Source organism: Ornithodoros turicata, chromosome 1 (genome assembly GCF_037126465.1).
Source record: "Ornithodoros turicata isolate Travis chromosome 1, ASM3712646v1, whole genome shotgun sequence".
NCBI lineage: Eukaryota > Metazoa > Arthropoda > Arachnida > Ixodida > Argasidae > Ornithodoros > Ornithodoros turicata.
In genome coordinates, this window is record NC_088201.1 from 40,547,030 (window position 1) to 40,566,398 (window position 19,369).

The 19,369-nt window shown below is 46.7% G+C and overlaps 1 protein-coding gene across 1 annotated transcript; it reads left to right on the forward strand.

Annotated features, from left to right (window-relative positions):
- Positions 1–7,108: 7,108 nt before the first annotated feature.
- Positions 7,109–17,629, forward strand: LOC135386549 (glutamate receptor ionotropic, kainate 3-like). The gene is made up of 8 exons (XM_064616373.1): positions 7,109–7,273; positions 14,201–14,301; positions 15,069–15,159; positions 15,236–15,454; positions 15,664–15,817; positions 16,557–16,774; positions 16,838–17,121; positions 17,376–17,629. The coding sequence occupies exons 1-8, from the start codon at positions 7,109–7,111 to the stop codon at positions 17,614–17,616; spliced, it is 1,473 nt and encodes a 490-aa protein (XP_064472443.1). The 3' UTR covers positions 17,617–17,629.
- Positions 17,630–19,369: the final 1,740 nt, after the last annotated feature.

The window sequence follows — 19,369 nt, forward strand, 5'->3', positions numbered from 1 at the left end:
GTATTTTTGTCACAGTTTGGTAAACGACATGTAAAGAGTTATTTCCATGTTGCAGTTAAACACCCACAGCTGGTTTACATATCGAAGTATTCCGAATAAATCTAATTTCTAAAAAGATGCCCAATTATCTTTATCTAGGTTAATTATTACAGAGGCCCCAATGGCCGTTTGTGCAAATTGTAATGGGCAGTTTCAAAATACGCTAACACCGGGAGGCGAGTGTTTTGGGGCTTTTATGGTGGGGGCTCCGCAGGGCAGACTGTCGGCATGTGGCTCTGCCTTTCGGTGCGTTTATTAATGGCCTTACATTGCTGGTCTCTTTGAACGGAGAACGGTTAAGGGAGAAGGCGTGGTTTCTGGCGAAAATATGCGGTAACTAGAGACAGAAACATACAGTTGAGAACAGGAATGCGATGTCACTATAGCGTTAGAGCAGAGCATAAGTGCAAATCCAGAGAATAACTGTAGCACCAATAACCAAGGTCTTGATATGCCTACGTCTGTAAGAGGCTGAATGATGACGATATGGTCCGCTTTGGAACACGCGATGTTCGGTGTACAATACCCTGTACATCCGAAGTCGCAAACTTTTCCACGTGTGGAGGAGATGGGGGGATGGCGCAGCTGTTCATGAAGCAAAAGTATTTAAAGTTCGAATATCGATAAACATCGCGATAAAAATATCGATATATCTATATCGATACCTGATTCATGTATTGATATTCCGTAGGAAAATATCAATTTATCGATTTGTAGAACTTTTCCTTTTTCTTTTCCTTTCTTTTTTAATGCAGTCTTCACTCTTAAAACAGAACTTCACCAAACAGCACGCTGTGTGCCAGCCATTGTGACCACTCTAAAAACAGAGCTTCGCCGCATAGCACGCCCTTAGCCAACCATCGTCCCGAATGACAACGTTCTCTTCCTTGGTTTGATGAAAACGGGGGCGTACGCCAATTCTGTGTCAATTATGAACTACATAATGCCACAAAAATGGCGTACGTCCCCCGTTTTGAGCAAATCAGGGGAAAGAACGATGTCATTGACGATGATGGTCTGCTAGGAGCGTGCTATGTGGGGAAGTTCATTTTTATATTCGTAGGGTCTTCGCTCCTGAATCGAAGGGAGAGGGAGGAGTACGCCTTTTTGTGTCAATCATCTTATTACCGAACTGACACATGTGTTTAATGGTTTAAAAAAAAGGAAAGGGAAAGGTTAGCCATACAAGAGGTTTGCTTGAGTGTCTGTGCAGCACGTGTCACGTGAGGTCGTCCATGCACATCGTCTGGCAACACTTACGCCGTTTTTTTGTCGTTATTTTATTTTGTGTTAGCAACGCGAACCAACTGTGGCTATGAGCGGCGTACAGACGTGGCCAGGTGGAAAGAGAACAGCAGGACGGAGTGGGAGACACAAGGGGGTTTGTGCGTCCTGAGCCGACTTGGGAGGGGTGGGGGGGCTGTGCCGTCATTCGTCTGGCACATTACACTCGGCCAGATGTTTAGAAATGCGCATCAAAGAGTACAGTGGCTTTAAAAAGAAGTGAACGCGTTTGCAGGCGAAACCCGTGCTTCTGCACGAGGTCCGTGGCAACCTATGGTCGGGTTTGCCGTTGCGCCGCCTGCAAATCATGTACGTGGTCCCCAGCACAGGGACAGCACTTTCCCTGTTGCAATGCTATCGCACTTCGTACGCGTTTGGCACACTATAAAAAAATAACTTCACTGCATAGCACGCTGTGCGCCAACCATTGCCAGAAATGATACACTGTTAAAACAGAACTTCACCGCATAGCACGCTCCTAGCCAGCCATCATCTCGAATGACATCGTTCTCTCCTCTGATTTGCTGGAAACGGGAGGCGTACGCCATTTTTGTGACAATTATGAACTGCATAAGTGTCACAAAAAAGGCGTACGCCTCCCGTTTTCAACAAATCAGGGGAAATAACGATGTCATTCGAGATGACGGTTGGCTAGGAGCGTGCTATGCGGTGAAGTTCATTTTTAAGAGTGTACACTGTTAAAACAGAGGGGGGGGGGGGGGTCGAGGTAGCTTGCCGTTGTTGGCCGCACTCAAGTGGGCATCGTCACGACTATAGCCAAAAAAAAAAGGAAAAGAAGGTGGGAGAAAGGGGAGTTGAGGACTTCAAAGTGATGTAGAAGCAGGATGACCGGTACTGATGGGACGGAAGCACACTGTAGGTGAGAGGTGCACTAGAGTGGTCTCTCCGCTAGGCCCGTTGCTTGGAGAAAGCGCACGAGGCCGCGAGTTTTTGAAAGTCGTTCCGCACAAGAACCTTCGGGGAAGAGGACGTCCGTCAGTATACCAGGCCTGGCGTGGGGAAGATGGGTTTCCCGCATGGCATGGTATGCACGGCATTCTGTCAGGATATGCGCAATTGTCTCCGGATGATTACAGTGTCCGCAACTGGAGCCGATCTTGCACAGTTGCGAGTTCGTGAACGCAGATCCTGTGCGTAATCGATGGAGCATTGTCTGCATACCACGGGGAAGATCTTTCGTGGGAAGAGAGGGTCGGTGATTCTGCATGATGTCCTGTATGCCAGGGTGACGCACCTCAACTAGCTGTTTGACGACCATGAGCCTGTCAGTGTCGGCCGGGACTGCTAAGGATGGGCTGCAGCTGCTGTGTGCTGAGGAAGCTAGCTGGTCCGCTCGTTCGTTGCCTCTGATGCCGACATGAGATGGGATCCATTGGAGCGTAAGCTCACCTCCGGTTAGCTTATGCTGGGCACACGATCTCCTTATACATCGGGCCAGAATGCTACCACACATGGGCTGTGCGCCAACCATTGCCAGAAATGATACACTGTTAAAACAGAACTTCACCACATAGCACGCTCCTAGCCAACCATGATTCCGAATGATATCATTCTGTGCATTGATTTGTTGAAAATGGGAGGAGGTGCCTATCTGGGACAGATTATCTTGTCCCAGATAGGCGCCTCCCCCATGTTTTGAACAAATCATGACACAAAATGATATCATTCGGTATGATGGTTGCCTAGGAGCGTGCTATGTGGTGAAGTTCTGTTTTAACAGTGTAGGGTTATCGCTTCTGATTCGAAGAGGGAGGAGGGCGTACGGCTTTTTTGGATATATGATAATAGCCGCAAAAAGGCGTACGCCCCACTCTCTCCTCGAGTCAGAAGCGATAACCCTATCATTCCCGGCGATGGTTGGCGCACAGCGTGCTATGTGGTGAAGTTCTGGGTTTAGGGTGAAGTGCGCCGAAGAGTACAGTGAGTCGTTTCTCAGTTTCTCTCTGTCTCTCTATCTCTCTCTCCGTTTTTTCTTTCTTTTTTTTTCGTTGCCTGAGAGTTTTCGGATGCGAAATTCAAACTTGTGTCCCGTACACATGTGCACGTCACTGCAGTCACTTTTCAAGAAGAGAGTATAAGTTAAGAGTGCCTCGCTATGTTGTTCCTGCTATGCAACATTGAACAGTGAAGCATTGAACAGTATTGAACAGCGAAGAACAATGACCCCGTCGAGGTCCCGGGTCGCAATCCCCTTTTCGCTGGGGCGACATTTCCTTTTGACAAGACTCGCCTCCGGACAGCACCCCCTGCAGGGATGTTATTTCCTAAATTAATTTCTGGGCGTCTTCAATGGTCCACAGTCTGCCCACGTTCCCGGATACTAGTGACTAATTACAGGACCGGAGCATTGCCTCGGGTGGCACAAAAGCACGTAGTACGTCTCGAAATATACACACATTAATACAACGCTAAAAAATTTATATATATATATACATCTCTATGGGGCACGTTCTTTGTGCAGACGAAAGTGTGAGCCCCAGGGCATGACCGAGGGACAGGACCGTGGACATTATTAATCGACATCCTAGCGCCGCTGTCGGAGACTATCGCCCATAGTTTTCCCTTCCCCGGATTTGCAGCGCTGTACCCGAGGCGAGCCAAGTCATTCGTCAGCTCTCTTTGTAATTACAGGATACGCACACTCAGTAACGCTCCTAAAGCATCGCCTAGCTTGTTTTCATCGATATCCAATATTCGTTCATAACACAGTGTCTGATAAAAAGAGTTGCTGAACCAAACTTTGCAAAAGATATCTATTAGCATTGTTAGAGAACTCGGAAAATGCGCGACAAATACAAGCAACCAACCCTATATGTTGTCATTCCGCCTCTAAGTTAACCTATATACCTGGAATTCCTCGGCCATCCTCACAAAGCGTGCACTGAAACAACACGTTTAAAGCAGTGGTGGCGCTGGTGAAAGGGCTGCGTTTAAAGCACCGCATAACACGCTGAAGTCCAACCATTGAACAGAATGATACCATTATCGTTCCTGACAGGGTGAAAGCTCCGGGCGTACGCCTTTTTGTGGCAATTAACATGCCTGCATAAATGTCACACAAAAAAGCGTACGCCTCCCATTTTCAACAAATCAGGAATGAGAACGATATCTTATTTTACCTGTACTTGTTAGTATACTACACTCTTAAAAATTTGGGGGGGGGGGGGGTGATGGCAGGATAGGCTCGCCGTTGTTGGCCACACAGAAGTGGGCGTCGTCACGACTATAGCCAAAAAAGAAAAGGAAAACGCATAGCAAAACAAAACACAAAGGAAGGACGGACGGATGGAGGATAGAGGAGGTTGAAGGATGGGGATGCGGTGAGGTGCATGAGTTCATCGGGGAGGGTATACAGTATTAGATGGGTCGATCAGCAAGGCCTGTCTTCAGCAGGAAGAGAATGAGGTTTCTTGCTTTGGCGGAACGTTCGGCAGAAGAACCAGCGGGGTAGAGGATGTCTGCTAGCGAGCCCGAGGTGGAGCGAGGGAGATGTGTTTCGCGCGCAGAATGGTATGCTCGGCAGTCTCGCAGGATGTGTTCGATTGTTTCGGGTTCTTGACAGTGGCCACAGCAGGCGTCACCCCTAGAGCCTATCTTGAACAGCTGAGAATAGGTGAACGCGCACCCAGTGCGGAGCCTATGGAGCATGGTCTGGATGCTTCGAGGAAGATTTTTCGTGGGAAGAGGAGGGCGATTATGATGCATGATGTCCCGTATTCCAGGGTGGCGCTGTTCAACAAGGAGCTGAACAGACATCTGCCTGTCGGCGTCGTCCGGAGTTGGCAAAACATTGCTGCAGCCCAGGTGTGCCGAGGACGCCAGCTGGTCCGCCCTTTCGTTGCCGCCGACACCGACGTGGGACGGTATCCATTGGAAGGCGATATCGCCTCCAGCTTGTTTATGTTGGGCGCACGATCTTCTGATGCTTCGGGCTAAGATGTTGTCACACATGGGGTTCATCACGTCCCATAGAGCGCTTCTCGAGTCTGTGAGTAGGACTGCTCTGGCAAACCCTCGTACCTGGACCGCAGCAGCTGCATGCAGGAGAGCCAGGAGCTCAGCAGTCGTGGAGGATATCGGGTAACGCGATGATCTCCCTTGCCAGGACACGTTCACTGACGGGATGTGGAAGGCACACGTGGCACTTTTGGTACGATCGTCAATAGAGCCATCAGTGAATACCAGAGTATGTGAGTGGTAGACGTCAGTTATGAGGTTCTCAGCCGCCGTTCTAGCGACCAGGGGGCTACATTCCCTCTTTTTATGAAGGCCCGGAACGTCGAGCGTTACACCCGGTACAAACTCTCGCCATGGCACTGAAGGTAACCCAGCAGGATGTTGAGGCGATCGCTCACTGTGGGCCAGGGCGCTAGTAGCGTATACGCTGGCCAAGCGGCCGAGAGACGTGTGTGACCTTTTTACGAGGGCAGAAAAAAGAGAGTGCTTGCTTCTGGACGTGGCCAAGTTGTCTAAGTGGCGGAGCCCCCTAAGCTCGGAGTGGATACTGACAGACTTTTCCTTGGCTTCCAGGTAGGTCTGGGTAATTCCAGAAAAGCTGGGTATTCCAAGCGCCGTTCTTATCCCTGCCCGATGGAGCCGCTCAAGAGCCTGCCATTGTGAAGGTCCCAGATCCACGTACGGCGACACGTACAGGATACGCGAGAGAATGAGGGCTTTGTGTAGCGTGAGCAGCGAACTTGAACTGCAGCCCCATGATTTGCCACTGATCCTTCGGAGTAAATTAAGAGTCTTCTTGCCTTTACACACCGTTTGGCTTACTAGCCTAGACCAGCGTAAAGAGCTGTCAATGGTGACACCAAGGTAACGACAAACCTCACATCTTGGGATGGGGGTGCTGTTGATGGAGAGATTAGGGAAACCCTTGCCCACGTACTTTCGGCGGGGAATGCAAACCAAGCATTGAGATTTTTCTGGAGATACGACAAGACCCCTTTCAAGAAGAGCCGCACTGAGGCCGTTCAATGCAATTTCGGCGGTGTCACGAAGCTTCTCCTTGTTGTCTCCCACAACGCGGAGGCAGATATCGTCCGCGTAGATGGTAAGCTGAAGGGTATACGGAGATGGGCGAATCCTGCGGTGGACACCGGCCATGATCAGGTTGAATAGAGTAGGAGAGAGAACACTGCCCTGTGGCACCCCACGTTCGAACTTTTTCTTTGAGCTCATGCGCCCATTGACGCACACATCGAACGTACGGGCAGAGAGAAAGTCCCAGAGGTATCTCAGCAGGCGGCCCTCGATACAAGCACCTTGTATCGCAGCCAAACATGCTGCGTGAGTGACAGAGTCGTAGGCCTGCTTTACATCAAGAAACAGAGCGAGGGCAAATGCATTTGACTCCCTTGCCTCTTTGAGCGATGTAGTCACTTCAGCGATGGCGTCAGATGAAGACCAACCCTTCCGAAAAGCTGTAATGTGTTCGGGGAAGTGATTGTCGCGCTCCAGGACCCAACACAGCCTCTTGTGAATTATCCGTTCCAATAGCTTGCCGACACATGAGGTTAGAGCAATAGGACGGTAGGAGGACAACTGCGAGGGGGGTCTACCCTTCTTGAGGACTGGAATCACCCTAGCATGCTTCCAGTCAGGCGGTATGGCCCCAGAGGTCCAGACAGAATTGTACAGATGAAGGAGAGCCTCCAGCTGCTCTTCACCCAGATTCTTCAGTGCCTGATTGGGGATTCCATCTGGGCCAGCCGCGCTCCGTCGTTTGAGGCTACGAATGGCGTATTTCAGTTCCGACATGGTGATATCGTCGTCCACCGGAGAAGGGTCGGTGACTGACTGGCGAAGTGTGGGGCGGCAATCACTGGAACTGGCGGTCTGCGCTAATTCCCTGGCAAAGTCTTCAGCTATGACCTTCGGATCACGTCGAGACGCGACCGATAGCGTGACGAGCGTGACACAAGTATAGCCTATCTTGCTTTCTAACCTAGTACTACACTCTTAAAAATGAACTTCACCGCCACGGTCCTAGCCAACCATCATCTCGAATGATATCGTCGTCTGCCCTGATTTGTTGAACATGGGAGGCGTACGCCTTTTCTGTGACAATTATGTACAGCATAAGTGTCACAAAAAAGGCGTACGCCTCCCGTGTTCAACAAATCAGGGCAGATAACGATATCATTCGAGATTACGGTTGGCTACGAGCGTGCTATGCGGTGAAGTTCACTTTTAAGAGTGTAGTACTAGGTTAGAAAGCAAGATAGGCTATACTTGTGTAAGCTAACGTTTGAGAAATCATCTTGAGTTCCACACTAAAAAGTAGTTATATACAAACTGAAATTGTTCATCACATTACACCGCTCTGAGTCAACCGTCATTCGGAATGATATCGTTTTGTCCCCTGATTTGTCGAAAGTGGGGTGCATCCACCTATATAGTTTAGATGCTTCGCATTTTGCTCAATATGATATCTCTGTTATTCCACTACCAGTGAAGGCGGAAAAGACGCTGAATGGTTCCAGACACTTCTTGAAGCCGCCACGTGGGGCATGTCCTGCATTTTCAAAGAACTGATTATCATGGTAGTTTAACGTTAACACTCGCGGAAAAGGACAGCGGTTGTGCGTGTGTTTTAGTCGTAAATGTACACTCTTGAGACAGATGGTGGACACTCTTTAGAAAGGTGGTGGCGATGATGGATCTGCTTGCCGTAGTCGGCCACGCTCGGGCGGGCAACGTCACGACTATCGCAGGGGAGGATCGGGCGTCCTGGGCCGACCTCACACGGAACTGTGCCGACATTTGTCTAAAAGCGTCCGAGGAAAACCCAGGGAAGATAGCTCATCCGGCGCCCGGATTCGACCCCGGATCACCTCCCAGTCAAGACAGAACTTCACCGCATAACACGCTCCCCAGCCCAATGACGTCGTTCTCTCCCCTGATTTGTCGAAACGGGCATTGCGATACTCAGTACGCAGTTATATTAGCTGTCACAAAACAGACGTACGTCCCACCCTTTCCACAAATTGCGAGTGATAACGGTATCATTCTGTGAAATAGTTGGATTTCAGCGTGTTGTGTGGTGAAGGCCAGCCATTGCACAGAATGATACCGTTATAACTGATTTGTGAAAAGCGCCGTGCGTACGCCTTTTTGTGACAATTGACATAGCTGCATAAGTGTCATAAAAAGGCGTACTCCTTCCGTTTTCGACTAATTAGGAGAGGGAACGATGTTATTCGATATGAATGGTTGGCTAAGAGCGTGTTATGCGGTGAAGTTCTGTTTTAAGCGTGCACCCGCCATGGATGCATTCGTCTGTGTGAGTGTGAGAGCGTCTGACAACAATGTATGAGAGAATGTGTTGAGTGTGACTGCGAGTCCCTGTGTTTCCTAGCGTGGCATGTGTATGTAGGTTGGTATTTCACTGCTGGTGCCTTTGCACCAGTCGCCATTATTTAATTATGCACTCTAAATCGTTTTACACCTTAAAGGGTGTAAATCAAAATGTCCATGGCGCATACCTTTTAAGGTGTATTTTAACACCCTCGTGGCAGTTGGGGTGTAAAGGTTGTAACGCCGAATAGAACTGCTGGGTTCGTGGCAATATGCTGGTAACTGTGTATTCACAATTACCAGCATATTGCATATCATCACATTGAGGTCCATATATGTATGTACATCAAGGTGATTAAATATGTGTGTAAACATGCACAGCCGACCTACAGAAAATCATGTATGGCGTGGCAGCTGTGTATAGCTTTTTGTGAAATTGTAGACCTGCTCATGAGCGGGCACCTCCCCCATATGCATGTTCATTACTTAGAACGTTGCATTTATTCGTTTCTTCAAGGCTTTTCAGTGTTGTTCCCACAAATATCTAACCCCTGTAAAATGCATTACATTGTTCATTATCCGCGACTCATCAGGATGTTTGGTCCTCTCCTAGCTGTGTGGTGTATGCGTTTCGAAGGGAAACACCAGCATTTTAAAGATGTTGCTAGAAAAACTCGACATTTTAAAAACATAACCCTTTCATTAGCAAGAAGACATCAATTTTATCAAATATATGTGTGGTCGCAGCCCTTCATCAGAAATGCCACATCTACTGATGGTTCCAAGCAGATACTGCTTCAACATGCCCCAGAAGCAATTCAGAGTTACATTCATGACCGTGATGTTCACGCAGAATCTATAGTCTATGTGAAAAGTGCAGTTGATAACGATAACACATTTGCTGGTGGCTGTGTTGTTGCCAAAGAATCTTCCGAGGAGGACTTACCCGTGTTCGTTGAGATTACAGGCATATAGTGTTATTAACTCTGATACCATTTTTCTCATACAAACATTAACTACAGTTGAGAATGATGAGCACTATCTTGTATTTGTTATGTCTTGCAATGAGGAGCAACGTGTTTTAAGAAATTTAAGCACTATCTCAACAGATCTTCTAAATCTGCATACATTACTAGGTGGTAGACGTGTTGTAAATCCACGCCATGCACTTTTGTAATGTAACTTCCCGTTCCTTGTTGTTGTATATATTTACTTTTGTTCATGTGAACGAAAATAAACATACTCCCTTCCTACACCAAGGCGACACACTTATCACCATATTTCACGTGAGGGTGTAGTACACCATTGTTACACCCTCAGAAACTTCCAAAACAAAGCTTTAGGGTGTGAAAGGGGTGTGATCTTTGTTAATACACCTATTTCACACCTTTAAAGGTGTGAAACGATTTAGAGTGTGGAACGGGTCGCGAGAGCCTGCTTGCACCGTACACGTGACCAGGGCGGCTTGGCCTTGCCAGTGGTGCTCGACAAGTGCCTTGCTCTTCAGTCGCGCGTTTAGTTCGAGGCATTGCACACTCCCGAACACCCAGCGTGCGCATTAGTGCAGTACGCTCTAAATAATTTTACACCTTAAAGAGTGTAAAAGAACATGTGCATGGCGCACACCTTTTAAGGTGTAACGGAACACCCTCAAGAAATCAAGGGTGTAATTGTGTGGAAGGGTGTAATGTAACCTGCAAACCATAGAAGAGGTAGCTGGAAATTATTACAGCTTCACTGTGAAAGTATAGTGTTTCTAGTTTTTACAGAAGCCACATGCTTGGTACTTTGGAGTGTCATTGTGGCTATCTTGGCATCACTCTTCGATCACAGCCATGCAAAATATTCTCTAAAAGGCCAAGAATATACTTTTCTCACACTGAACTTGTATAATACTTTCCATGTATACTACTCAGATGTACCCCATGTGAAGCAAAAATACGACATTGCAGACACATGTTGCACAGCACACACATGTTAGGTGATTGATGGGGGTTTATGCGGGCATCATACATAGAAGGCACAATCACGGGAACTGAATAGTTATGCTTTTATTAGGTTGACATTAGGCCATGCAGCATACATATCCTACATTACGTATGCATGAAGGTATTCAAACGTATCACTTAATACAGCTTTATCACATAGTCCTCTAACCTTGAGGGGTTATATGACACTGTACCAAATGTTGAGTAACTGGGCATTTGGTCTTTATATCACAACTTGTATCACAAGCTTAAGTTTTGAGTACCACAAGCACTCCAACACTGCACAGGAACAGAAATACATTTAGCCTGTGTAATGGAGCCTGTCCCACCTCCAAATACAGCCTTTGTTGCACCCTGATCACACCCTCCTGACAATGTATCATAAAAGGGTGTAATCCACCATAGTTACACCCTCGAAAATTTTCAAGCCAAGCTTCTAGGGTGTAAAATAGGTGTAATACATGAGAATACACCAATTTTACACCTTTAAAGGTGTGAAAATATTTAGAGTGTGAGGTGAAGTTCTGCTTTTTGAATGGATGGTTTAAGCTGTTCTTAACAGTTCCCACCTAACAAACAGTAGGGGTGGTGGCGACTGCACCATATTCCTACTAAGTGTCACAAAAAAGCGTACGCCTACTGCGTTCAACATATCAGGGTATACAATTACGATGTCATTCGGGATGATGGTTGGCTATAGTGCGTTATGCGGTGAAGGTCTGTTTTGAGACTGCATGGGGTGCTGCTAAGACATGTCTAGAACGCCGATACTCAAAAGAAATACATGTAGTAGTAGTAGTCAAACACTACTCCTGCTTGCCCTCCTAAGTGTGCTCCAAGTATGCCGACAGTCGCAGGACACTAGAAATAAGTCTGGCTCGCCTGGATGCCCGGCCATTTGACCTTGTAAAGCTCCTGGGTCCTCAGCCATTCAATCACCAAGCGGCTGCATTGAAAGCGCTCCTACGTTTCCTCGAAGAAACTGATCTGATTGACATTTTGTGAGGCTTTCTGGTCCCGCGTTTGTGACAAGTGTTCCCACTAGTTCGGGATATTTGTATCCCGACCCCCAACTACTGGGTTTTCTACTTCTTTTTATTTATTTCATCTAACTGCGCCTAAGTGGTCTGGAGTAGCCAGTCTGACTTTGTCGTGACTTAAATCCCTTTTCTTTTTTTCTTTTTTTCTATCACATCACATCACATCACATCCTGCACGCCCATTTCCGTGTGTGACAAGGAAAAGAAGAACGGAAAGGACCTGGTGTATCGGTACTGGACTCTTTGATCGGACTGGTCTTATTCTTTCTTGCAAGCATTCATTTTACGCAATCTTTTCACGCACGTATCAAACTCAGAAGGCATGCGGAGCGGAGCAGATGCTGCTTTTCTCCGCAAAGCACGACGAGGAGATTAACCTCAGGACAGTAGTTAGGACGCAGCAGGGCATCCCTTAAACTATATACGAGGCACAGACGGCAGGGAAGCAACCGATCAAGCTCCCGACCCCTCCGGGGTTCCCCGCAATCTGATCGGCCAGTCTGGGTACCACAAATGCCCTGAAAAGTTAACCCTATCTCTACGGCCTCCCACATCAGTTGCAAGAATATTAATTGGATACTCGACGTTTGAAACTTTTGGTTACGAAGCTTAAGGGCCGCGAACCAGTCCATCCATTTTCTCGAATTATCCGGGAACGTCTGGCGTCATTCATAGTGTACCAGAGAAATAACCTAAGCCAGTCATTGAGCTGACTGAAAGCAGGTCTGGTATGCTGATTCTATTCGTCACATTTCTTGCGTCTAAAGAAATCGAGCAGCACCAACAAAATATTGCGGTCCGTGCAGGTCAACATTTCCCCAGATACGCAGCTAAGCTAGATAAATTTCTTCCAGTTCAATCCAATTGGAATTGATATTACACGGTAGGAATATCGAACCCTCTGCACCGTCAACAACTGTTCACGTTTATTCTCTACGCATGGGCAACGCAATAAAGATGTCCGCGGTACGTCAAGTGAGGCATACTTGTCGAACAGATTCTTGCATGACGACGTCGTTGCAGATCGTATCCGTAGTACGAGTGGACTTGTCGATCTTCCCAGAATGTTCGGCACGAGTGATCTGAGAACCGTTTAAAGTAGGGTTGGAAGGTCACGACAGTGAAGAAACCTAACAAACGAGCGGAACATCGGCTTGTTTGTTGAGTTCAGATGCACAATGCGTCTCGACCATCGAACGAATAGTCTCATTGTCCCTGCTATAATCGAAGCAATACGGCTACAGAGCTTTACTGATAACTTCCCAAATGTTTTTTGCTCGGCTGCTCTTTTGTGATAACGATGAATATAATTCATGACCATTATACCGTTCTCTGTTTTCTTTTCGGCTAAACGAACGCTACTGTCGGCGAGGGTGCATATAAAATAAAGCCTGAGCTAAGAGCAGAATTTCTTATTCCTAAGATCGTCACAGAAAACGTTCAGTGAGGTGTATTGCTTGCAATTTAGAAATCGGATAATTGTGGAACTCACATATTCAATGCGATTAATGAATTAGAATTTGTGGTAAGTAAATATTTTGACTGTTATATATATTTGTATATGTAGTTACAATGTTGTATATTGTTAGATATGTGTACAGTGTTATGTATGCTGCTTCTGGTCTGGGGGCGGGAGCGCGTCAAGCTGTTCCTACAGCTTTTCCTCCCACTTCCAACATCATTAATAGATGAAAGTAAAAATGGAAATTCAAAATTAGATTCAATTCAATATGCACACCTGCACCTCCGTTGTTGATTAATATTCTGAAAGAGTACCTTCATACGCTGTTACCAAGCACTGCAGAACCCCTGACCAACATCTGTGCTGCGTTCCACTCTGATGTATGACTTCAGGAACATCACCCTCAGGGTGGCCCACTTTCCGGTGAGAATCGTGTGCTATACTCTTGTGTGCTATGCCACGCGTGCTAAAACAGTGGCGGTGATGGTGGAGGCACTCTAAAAACAGAACTTCACCACATGACAGTCTCTTAACCAACCAACATTTCGCATGATACCGCACTCTCTCCTGATTTGTTGGAAACTGTAGGCGTATAGTACACTTTTGTGACACTAATGTAGTTATTTTAAGTGTCACAAAAAGTCGTGCGCCCCTCAAGTGAGGAGTGATAGCAGAATCATTCTGTGCAGAGGTTCGCCTTGAGCGTGTTATGTGGTGAAGCCCTGTTCTTAGAGGGCACGGGATGTCACACCTCTCCATGATTTTCGAGATAACCTGACAACCCCTGATATCCGCTTCTGTGAAAATTATAATATGTGCAACAATGCAAAATGGTCACCTATGGCATCCCCAACTTTATCCGAACTCCATGTGTTTCTTTTCTCAATCAATCAATCAATCAATCAGCATCCATCTAGAATTTTGGTAGCGAAACCTGCCACCATATAGGTGTGCTGTATATAGTAGCCGGCCCAAAGTAGAGTTGAGTCAACCTTTTCCACATTGTCTTCTTTCGAAACCGAGCCAACCACCTCCAGCAACATAACAATGGCACATTGCAGTACAATCCATACGTAATCCCGTACGAGAAGGATGGCCGAATGCGTGTTTATGGCATCATTGGGTCAGTTGTCGACAACGTTACAAGTGTACTCAATGTAAGGTAAGTGTAACCTATTTAGTGTGTTCCAGCAGTATAGGCTACACGGAAACGCTTTCTTTTATTGTCACATCACTCGATAAAATACCCATAAATTATACTGTTTACTTGGACGAATTGATGAGTTTTTAATTATGTGTGATTTGTCCAGACATAATTAGTACATACACTCCTAAAACAGATGATGGTGGTGGTGCTAATGAAAGAGCTCGCCATTGTTGGCCTCACGGAGGTGAGCAACGTCACGACTTACGCTCTGGAGGGAATGTGCATCCCGGGTCGACTTCTAAGGGAACTGTGCCGACATATATCTGACAGCGTCTGAGGAACCCAAAACAGAACTTCACCGCATAACGCGCTCCCAGCCAACCATCATCGTTCTCCCCCTGATTTCTTGAAAACGAGAGGAGCACGCCTTTTTGTGACACTTATGCGGTTATGTTAATCGTTACAAAAAAGGCGTACGCTCCGTTTTGTGCAGTGTTTTGATCTTCAGCGTGTTATGTGTTGTACGTAGTCCTATTTTAAGAGCATATAGGTCTGATGCGGATTCACTGCGTAAGTTACGTCAGCTTTATTTGCGTTTTAGGGCAGTTTTTGTTTTCTATGCGTTTTGTACCTTCTTCTGAAAGCCCTTTACCACTATACACCTCGAAAGGCATTTCTTGTGCATGCGACCTAGACGCAGACAAATGGAAGAAATGTAGCATTTTGCGCACATTCCGAGGGTTAGTTTCTTGAGTAATGAAGTTATCCCTATATTACTTTAGCTATACCTTAGTTCTTCCAGAAGATGGGATGTGGGGAGCCATTCAAGAAGACGGTTCTTACAATGGGATGTTGAAGATGGTACACGAAAAGGTTGGATCATCATATATCGCCACGCAGTAACATTTGGCTAACTATCTGAATCCTTTCTGTCTTTTCGGTCACTCAGAAAGCAGATATCGCACTAGGCCCGATCACGCCCGATGCCCAGCTGATGCAAGACTTCCACCAGTCTGCTGTCAACAGCCACATCTACATAACAATTATGAGTGGAATGAAGCACCTTACCGAAGCTAACTCCTTAGGCATTCTACAAGCCTTCGATTTAAATGTAAACCCTCTTTATCGCATGAGTATACCGCATCATTTCAATAATTTCTATTATACGGTTTAAAGTTTACCGCATGTTCGGCGACAAACACGTCTTCCAGTGTGTGTCATGTCGCTCTCTACTGCAAACGTAGTGACACGTTCCATAACAATGTACTGATACCGTATATTCTCGTGACGCTCATTTCTCAGCACAAGTGCCTCATTTCCAAATCACCCGTTTGGATTCAGCATAAAGGATAAGCTGTTCTCTTTTTGGACGCGCAGACATGGCTGTTCATCTCTCTATCCATCGTGCTTTTATCCTTCTTTGCACCTTGCTTTCAAGTCATATTCGAAGAAACAGGACCCAAAGTTGAACGGCGTTTTTGGAAGACGCTGGATTTCATTTGGACCTCTATATCGGCTCTACTCAGACAAGGTACAGATCAATGTCTGTTAAGTGTTTATGATAACTGGCAATCCACCAACAACACACTATTTTCCTCACTTTGTCATAACATTTTAAGAGTGGTAGCGTATAATTATAATTCCCTACAGTATAGCTATATTTCGTGCGTCGGAACTTGTTCTGTGTTGTCACACAGAAACACAGTCACACAGAAACAGAAAACAGAACTTCACCGCATAACACGCTGTATCCGACCATCGTCCCGAATTACATCGGTCTCCCCCGATTTTTTTAAACGGAAGGCGTACACGCTTTTGTGACACCTATGCATTTATGTTAATTGTCACAAAAAGGCGTCCGCCCAGCGCTTTCCACAAATCACGAGTGATAACGGTACTATTCTGCTCAATGGTCGGCCTTCGGCAAGTTATGTGGTGAAGTTCAGATTTAAGAGTGCACCTTCCGATGGAAGGTTCGTGACTACATTTTTCTTGCACACTCTTAGAAATGAACTTCACAGCATAGTAGGCTCCTAGCCAACCATCATTTCGAATGATATCGTTATCTGCCCTGATTTGTTGAAAACGGGAGGCGTACATCTTTTTTGTGACAACTATGAACAGCAGAAGTGTCACAAAAAATGCGTACGCCTCCCGTTTTCAACAATTCAGGGCAGATAAGGATATCATTCGAGATGATGGTTGGCTAGGAGGGTGCAATGTGGTGAAGTTCATTTTTAAGAGTGCATCATTCCTGTTTATGCACGTAGGTGTGGGTGCAAGACGCTGGACGAACAGAACGAAAATAGCATTCGGGGCATGGCTTATCAGCACTTTGGTGCTGATGACGTCATTCACCAGTCTGATCGTGGCAACCCTCACTGTGCGCTTATCTGCTCCTAGAATCGACAGCATCGAGGACCTTGTAGCCCAGCCCCATCTTTACCCTGTAGTTCCTAAAGCCACTCAACTGGAAACGCTATTGGAAGTAAGCGATATACATGAATTGCTAGCACCCTTCTCACATCCTTGTTTGTTTCCTTGTTCTTAGACCTCAAAGTCAGAAGTATATAAAAAGCTCCATCAAATGGTTGTTCAGCATAACTCCCTGCGGGAAATTCCTGACCTGTATAACCCAGTAGTGATTCGGGACATCGTGAATGAAAAGGCAATCCTCTTACTCGACCGTGTGTCTCCCAAGCTCCATCTGTCACAACTTTGTCCTTCGCTACACGGCTACTTCCACCTGAGCAAGGAGTACGTCTATCTATGGAACAATGTGTGGCCCGTAAACAAGGACCTTCCCAAGCGGTTCCACATAGAAATGGATAAACGGTGAGCATGCAGTTGTATTTTACAACTCATCTGCTTCTGAAGCTCCACTCTTCAAGCTAAAAAAAGAGAACAATTACTGTAACCAGGACCGGTCCTCCAAACCGACCGGACCTGTGCTCCCTCAGTTTGACAGGGAGTACCGGGGCCGCGTTTATAGAATGTACAGTTCTACTTGAGATGTACAGATGTGCCATCTGCTTGACTCCAGTTTCGCTCTTTTCTTTTTCCTTTCCTTTTTTATTGTTTGTTTGCAGCATCAAATGGTGGGTCGAAGGTGGAGTTCCTACTATGCGCCCGTACGAGTTGCATCCACCGCGGGCTACCTGCTTCGTTGGAACACACGGGGACACAACGTACAGTTTCGCGACTATGGGCTTTAAGGACCTCACTACAGTGTTTTATTTGTATCTGATACTCAGCGGTGCGGCCTTTGTTGTGTTCCTTCTGGAAATAGCGTTGGGGAAAATGTTCAGAAGAGCGGCGCTGCCGCAGTGAAAGAACACACTTTGAGTCAAGAAGGGTTCAGTTTAAGCCTTGAACTATAAAACCAAAACTTCATCGCATAATGGGACCGAGAGCGTATCAGAATCGCCCTATCTTTTCGTTGTCCACCGGCTCTCTCAAGAAGATACTAATCTGGGCAGTGGCTGGCTTTAAGCATGTCGTTTGTTGAAAGTGGATAGGCAACCACACGCAGAACAATTCATTCAAGACATTCCACACAGAAAAAACAAAAAAACAAAACAGAGACTAGCTCATTGTATATAGAAGACACATAGTGTATGCGGCCGGTTGGTACATATCCCTTGGCCAGGCGACAAAAGTGCGGCGACGCCTTGCGTCGTCGCTGTCTCGTTCCTTTCTTTTGTCGCCTGGCCAAGGGTCATCGTATAGACTGGTAACTTGTGCCACCATGTCCCCTAAAGGTGGAGACCTCTAATCCAAGAGGAGGCAGCAACAGGTGATGGCAGTGTCCTCTTAAAACAGGACATCGCAACACAACACGATCCTAGCCATCAACCATCCCAATGACATCGTTGTTTTCCTGGTTTGTTGAAAGCAGGAGGCGTACGCCTTCCGTGACACTTGTGTAGTTACGTTAATTGTCACAAAACGAGTACGTCACGTGCGTTCCACAAATCAGGAGTTATGACGGCATCATTCTGTGCAAAGGTTGGTCTTCAGCGTGTTATGTGGTGAACACTACCGTCAGGGATACTGCCTCCCCCCCCCCCCCCGGCTTAGAAGTCTCTGTCGTTGGGGTGGGACAGAGATTTCTAATACACTGCTCTGGGGTGGGGGGACATGGTGGAACTCCAGAAGAAATATAAAAACAAGTGTGGAGATATCTACCAGCCGACGTGTAACCCTTGAAGTGGAACCTTGCTGTATTTACTGTGTCACTTGTGTTCAGAAGTAGACGAATAAAACAGCAACTTTATTTTATGGTTATGATTGCGGAGTTTCATCCCCAGGAGCGATGTTCTACCCCATTGCTGGTGGTAATGTGGTGAAATGGAATAATGAGCCGCCTTACAGTCAGGACCTAGTCCTACGGTGTCCAAAAAGGTCAGAAGTGCTTTGAGGGCAGAGCGTTGGTGGGCTAGATTTGGCCATGAACCAAGAAATGTAGACAAAGTGAGGGGGACAAAGCTGGACATCAGCTGGACAAAGTCCAGCTGATTAAGAAACCGTGAAAGTGTGGTTCGGGAAGGTTGGTAGTGCGGGCGATGGAGAAGGATGTGCTCTATAGATCTTCCAGGTCGCCGCAGTGACGGCGTCTGGGAGAGTCAGCTTGTCTCAGGCGGTAACGCCACTGAGCTGTAAAAGCCCATATTGAATCTCATCCGATGAATTAATGCAGCACCTTGACGAGAGGTGTTTCGTGGCATCCGGAAAGCGAGCGTTGGAACAACTCTTGTAAACATAGATTTTCATTTCATTGCATTTATTAAACCTTAAGGGCCCTTCCGAAGGGCATTACATAAGGGGGGATTGCAAAGATAGGGGAAGAATGTCATTTGCCCATTGGCGGAAAGCCAGGGGTGCCATTAGACGTCGAAGAATGGAACGACTGTCTCCTCTCAGCAGTGCAATACTCGTCCGTCTCCGAGATGAGAGAGCCGTTTCTGGCGTCGCTGTCAGCCTGCTCATTCCCCACGACAGCACAATGGGTTGGAACCTACCGGAGAACCGCCTGTGTCCTGCTTCTTACGAATGCTAGTAAGCCATTAGGGAGCTTTAGGAA

What these genes read in the sequence shown, in the direction of transcription:
- LOC135386549 (XM_064616373.1), top strand. Translation starts at nt 7,109, where the DNA reads ATGGTGATATCGTCGTCCACCGGAGAAGGGTCGGTGACTGACTGGCGA. An exon ending in GCGTGACGAGCGTGACACAA is followed by an intron (nt 7,274 to 14,200) that starts GTATAGCCTATC and finishes GGCACATTGCAG; the next exon opens with TACAATCCATACGTAATCCC. An exon ending in CACATAGAAATGGATAAACG is followed by an intron (nt 17,122 to 17,375) that starts GTGAGCATGCAG and finishes GTTTGTTTGCAG; the next exon opens with CATCAAATGGTGGGTCGAAG.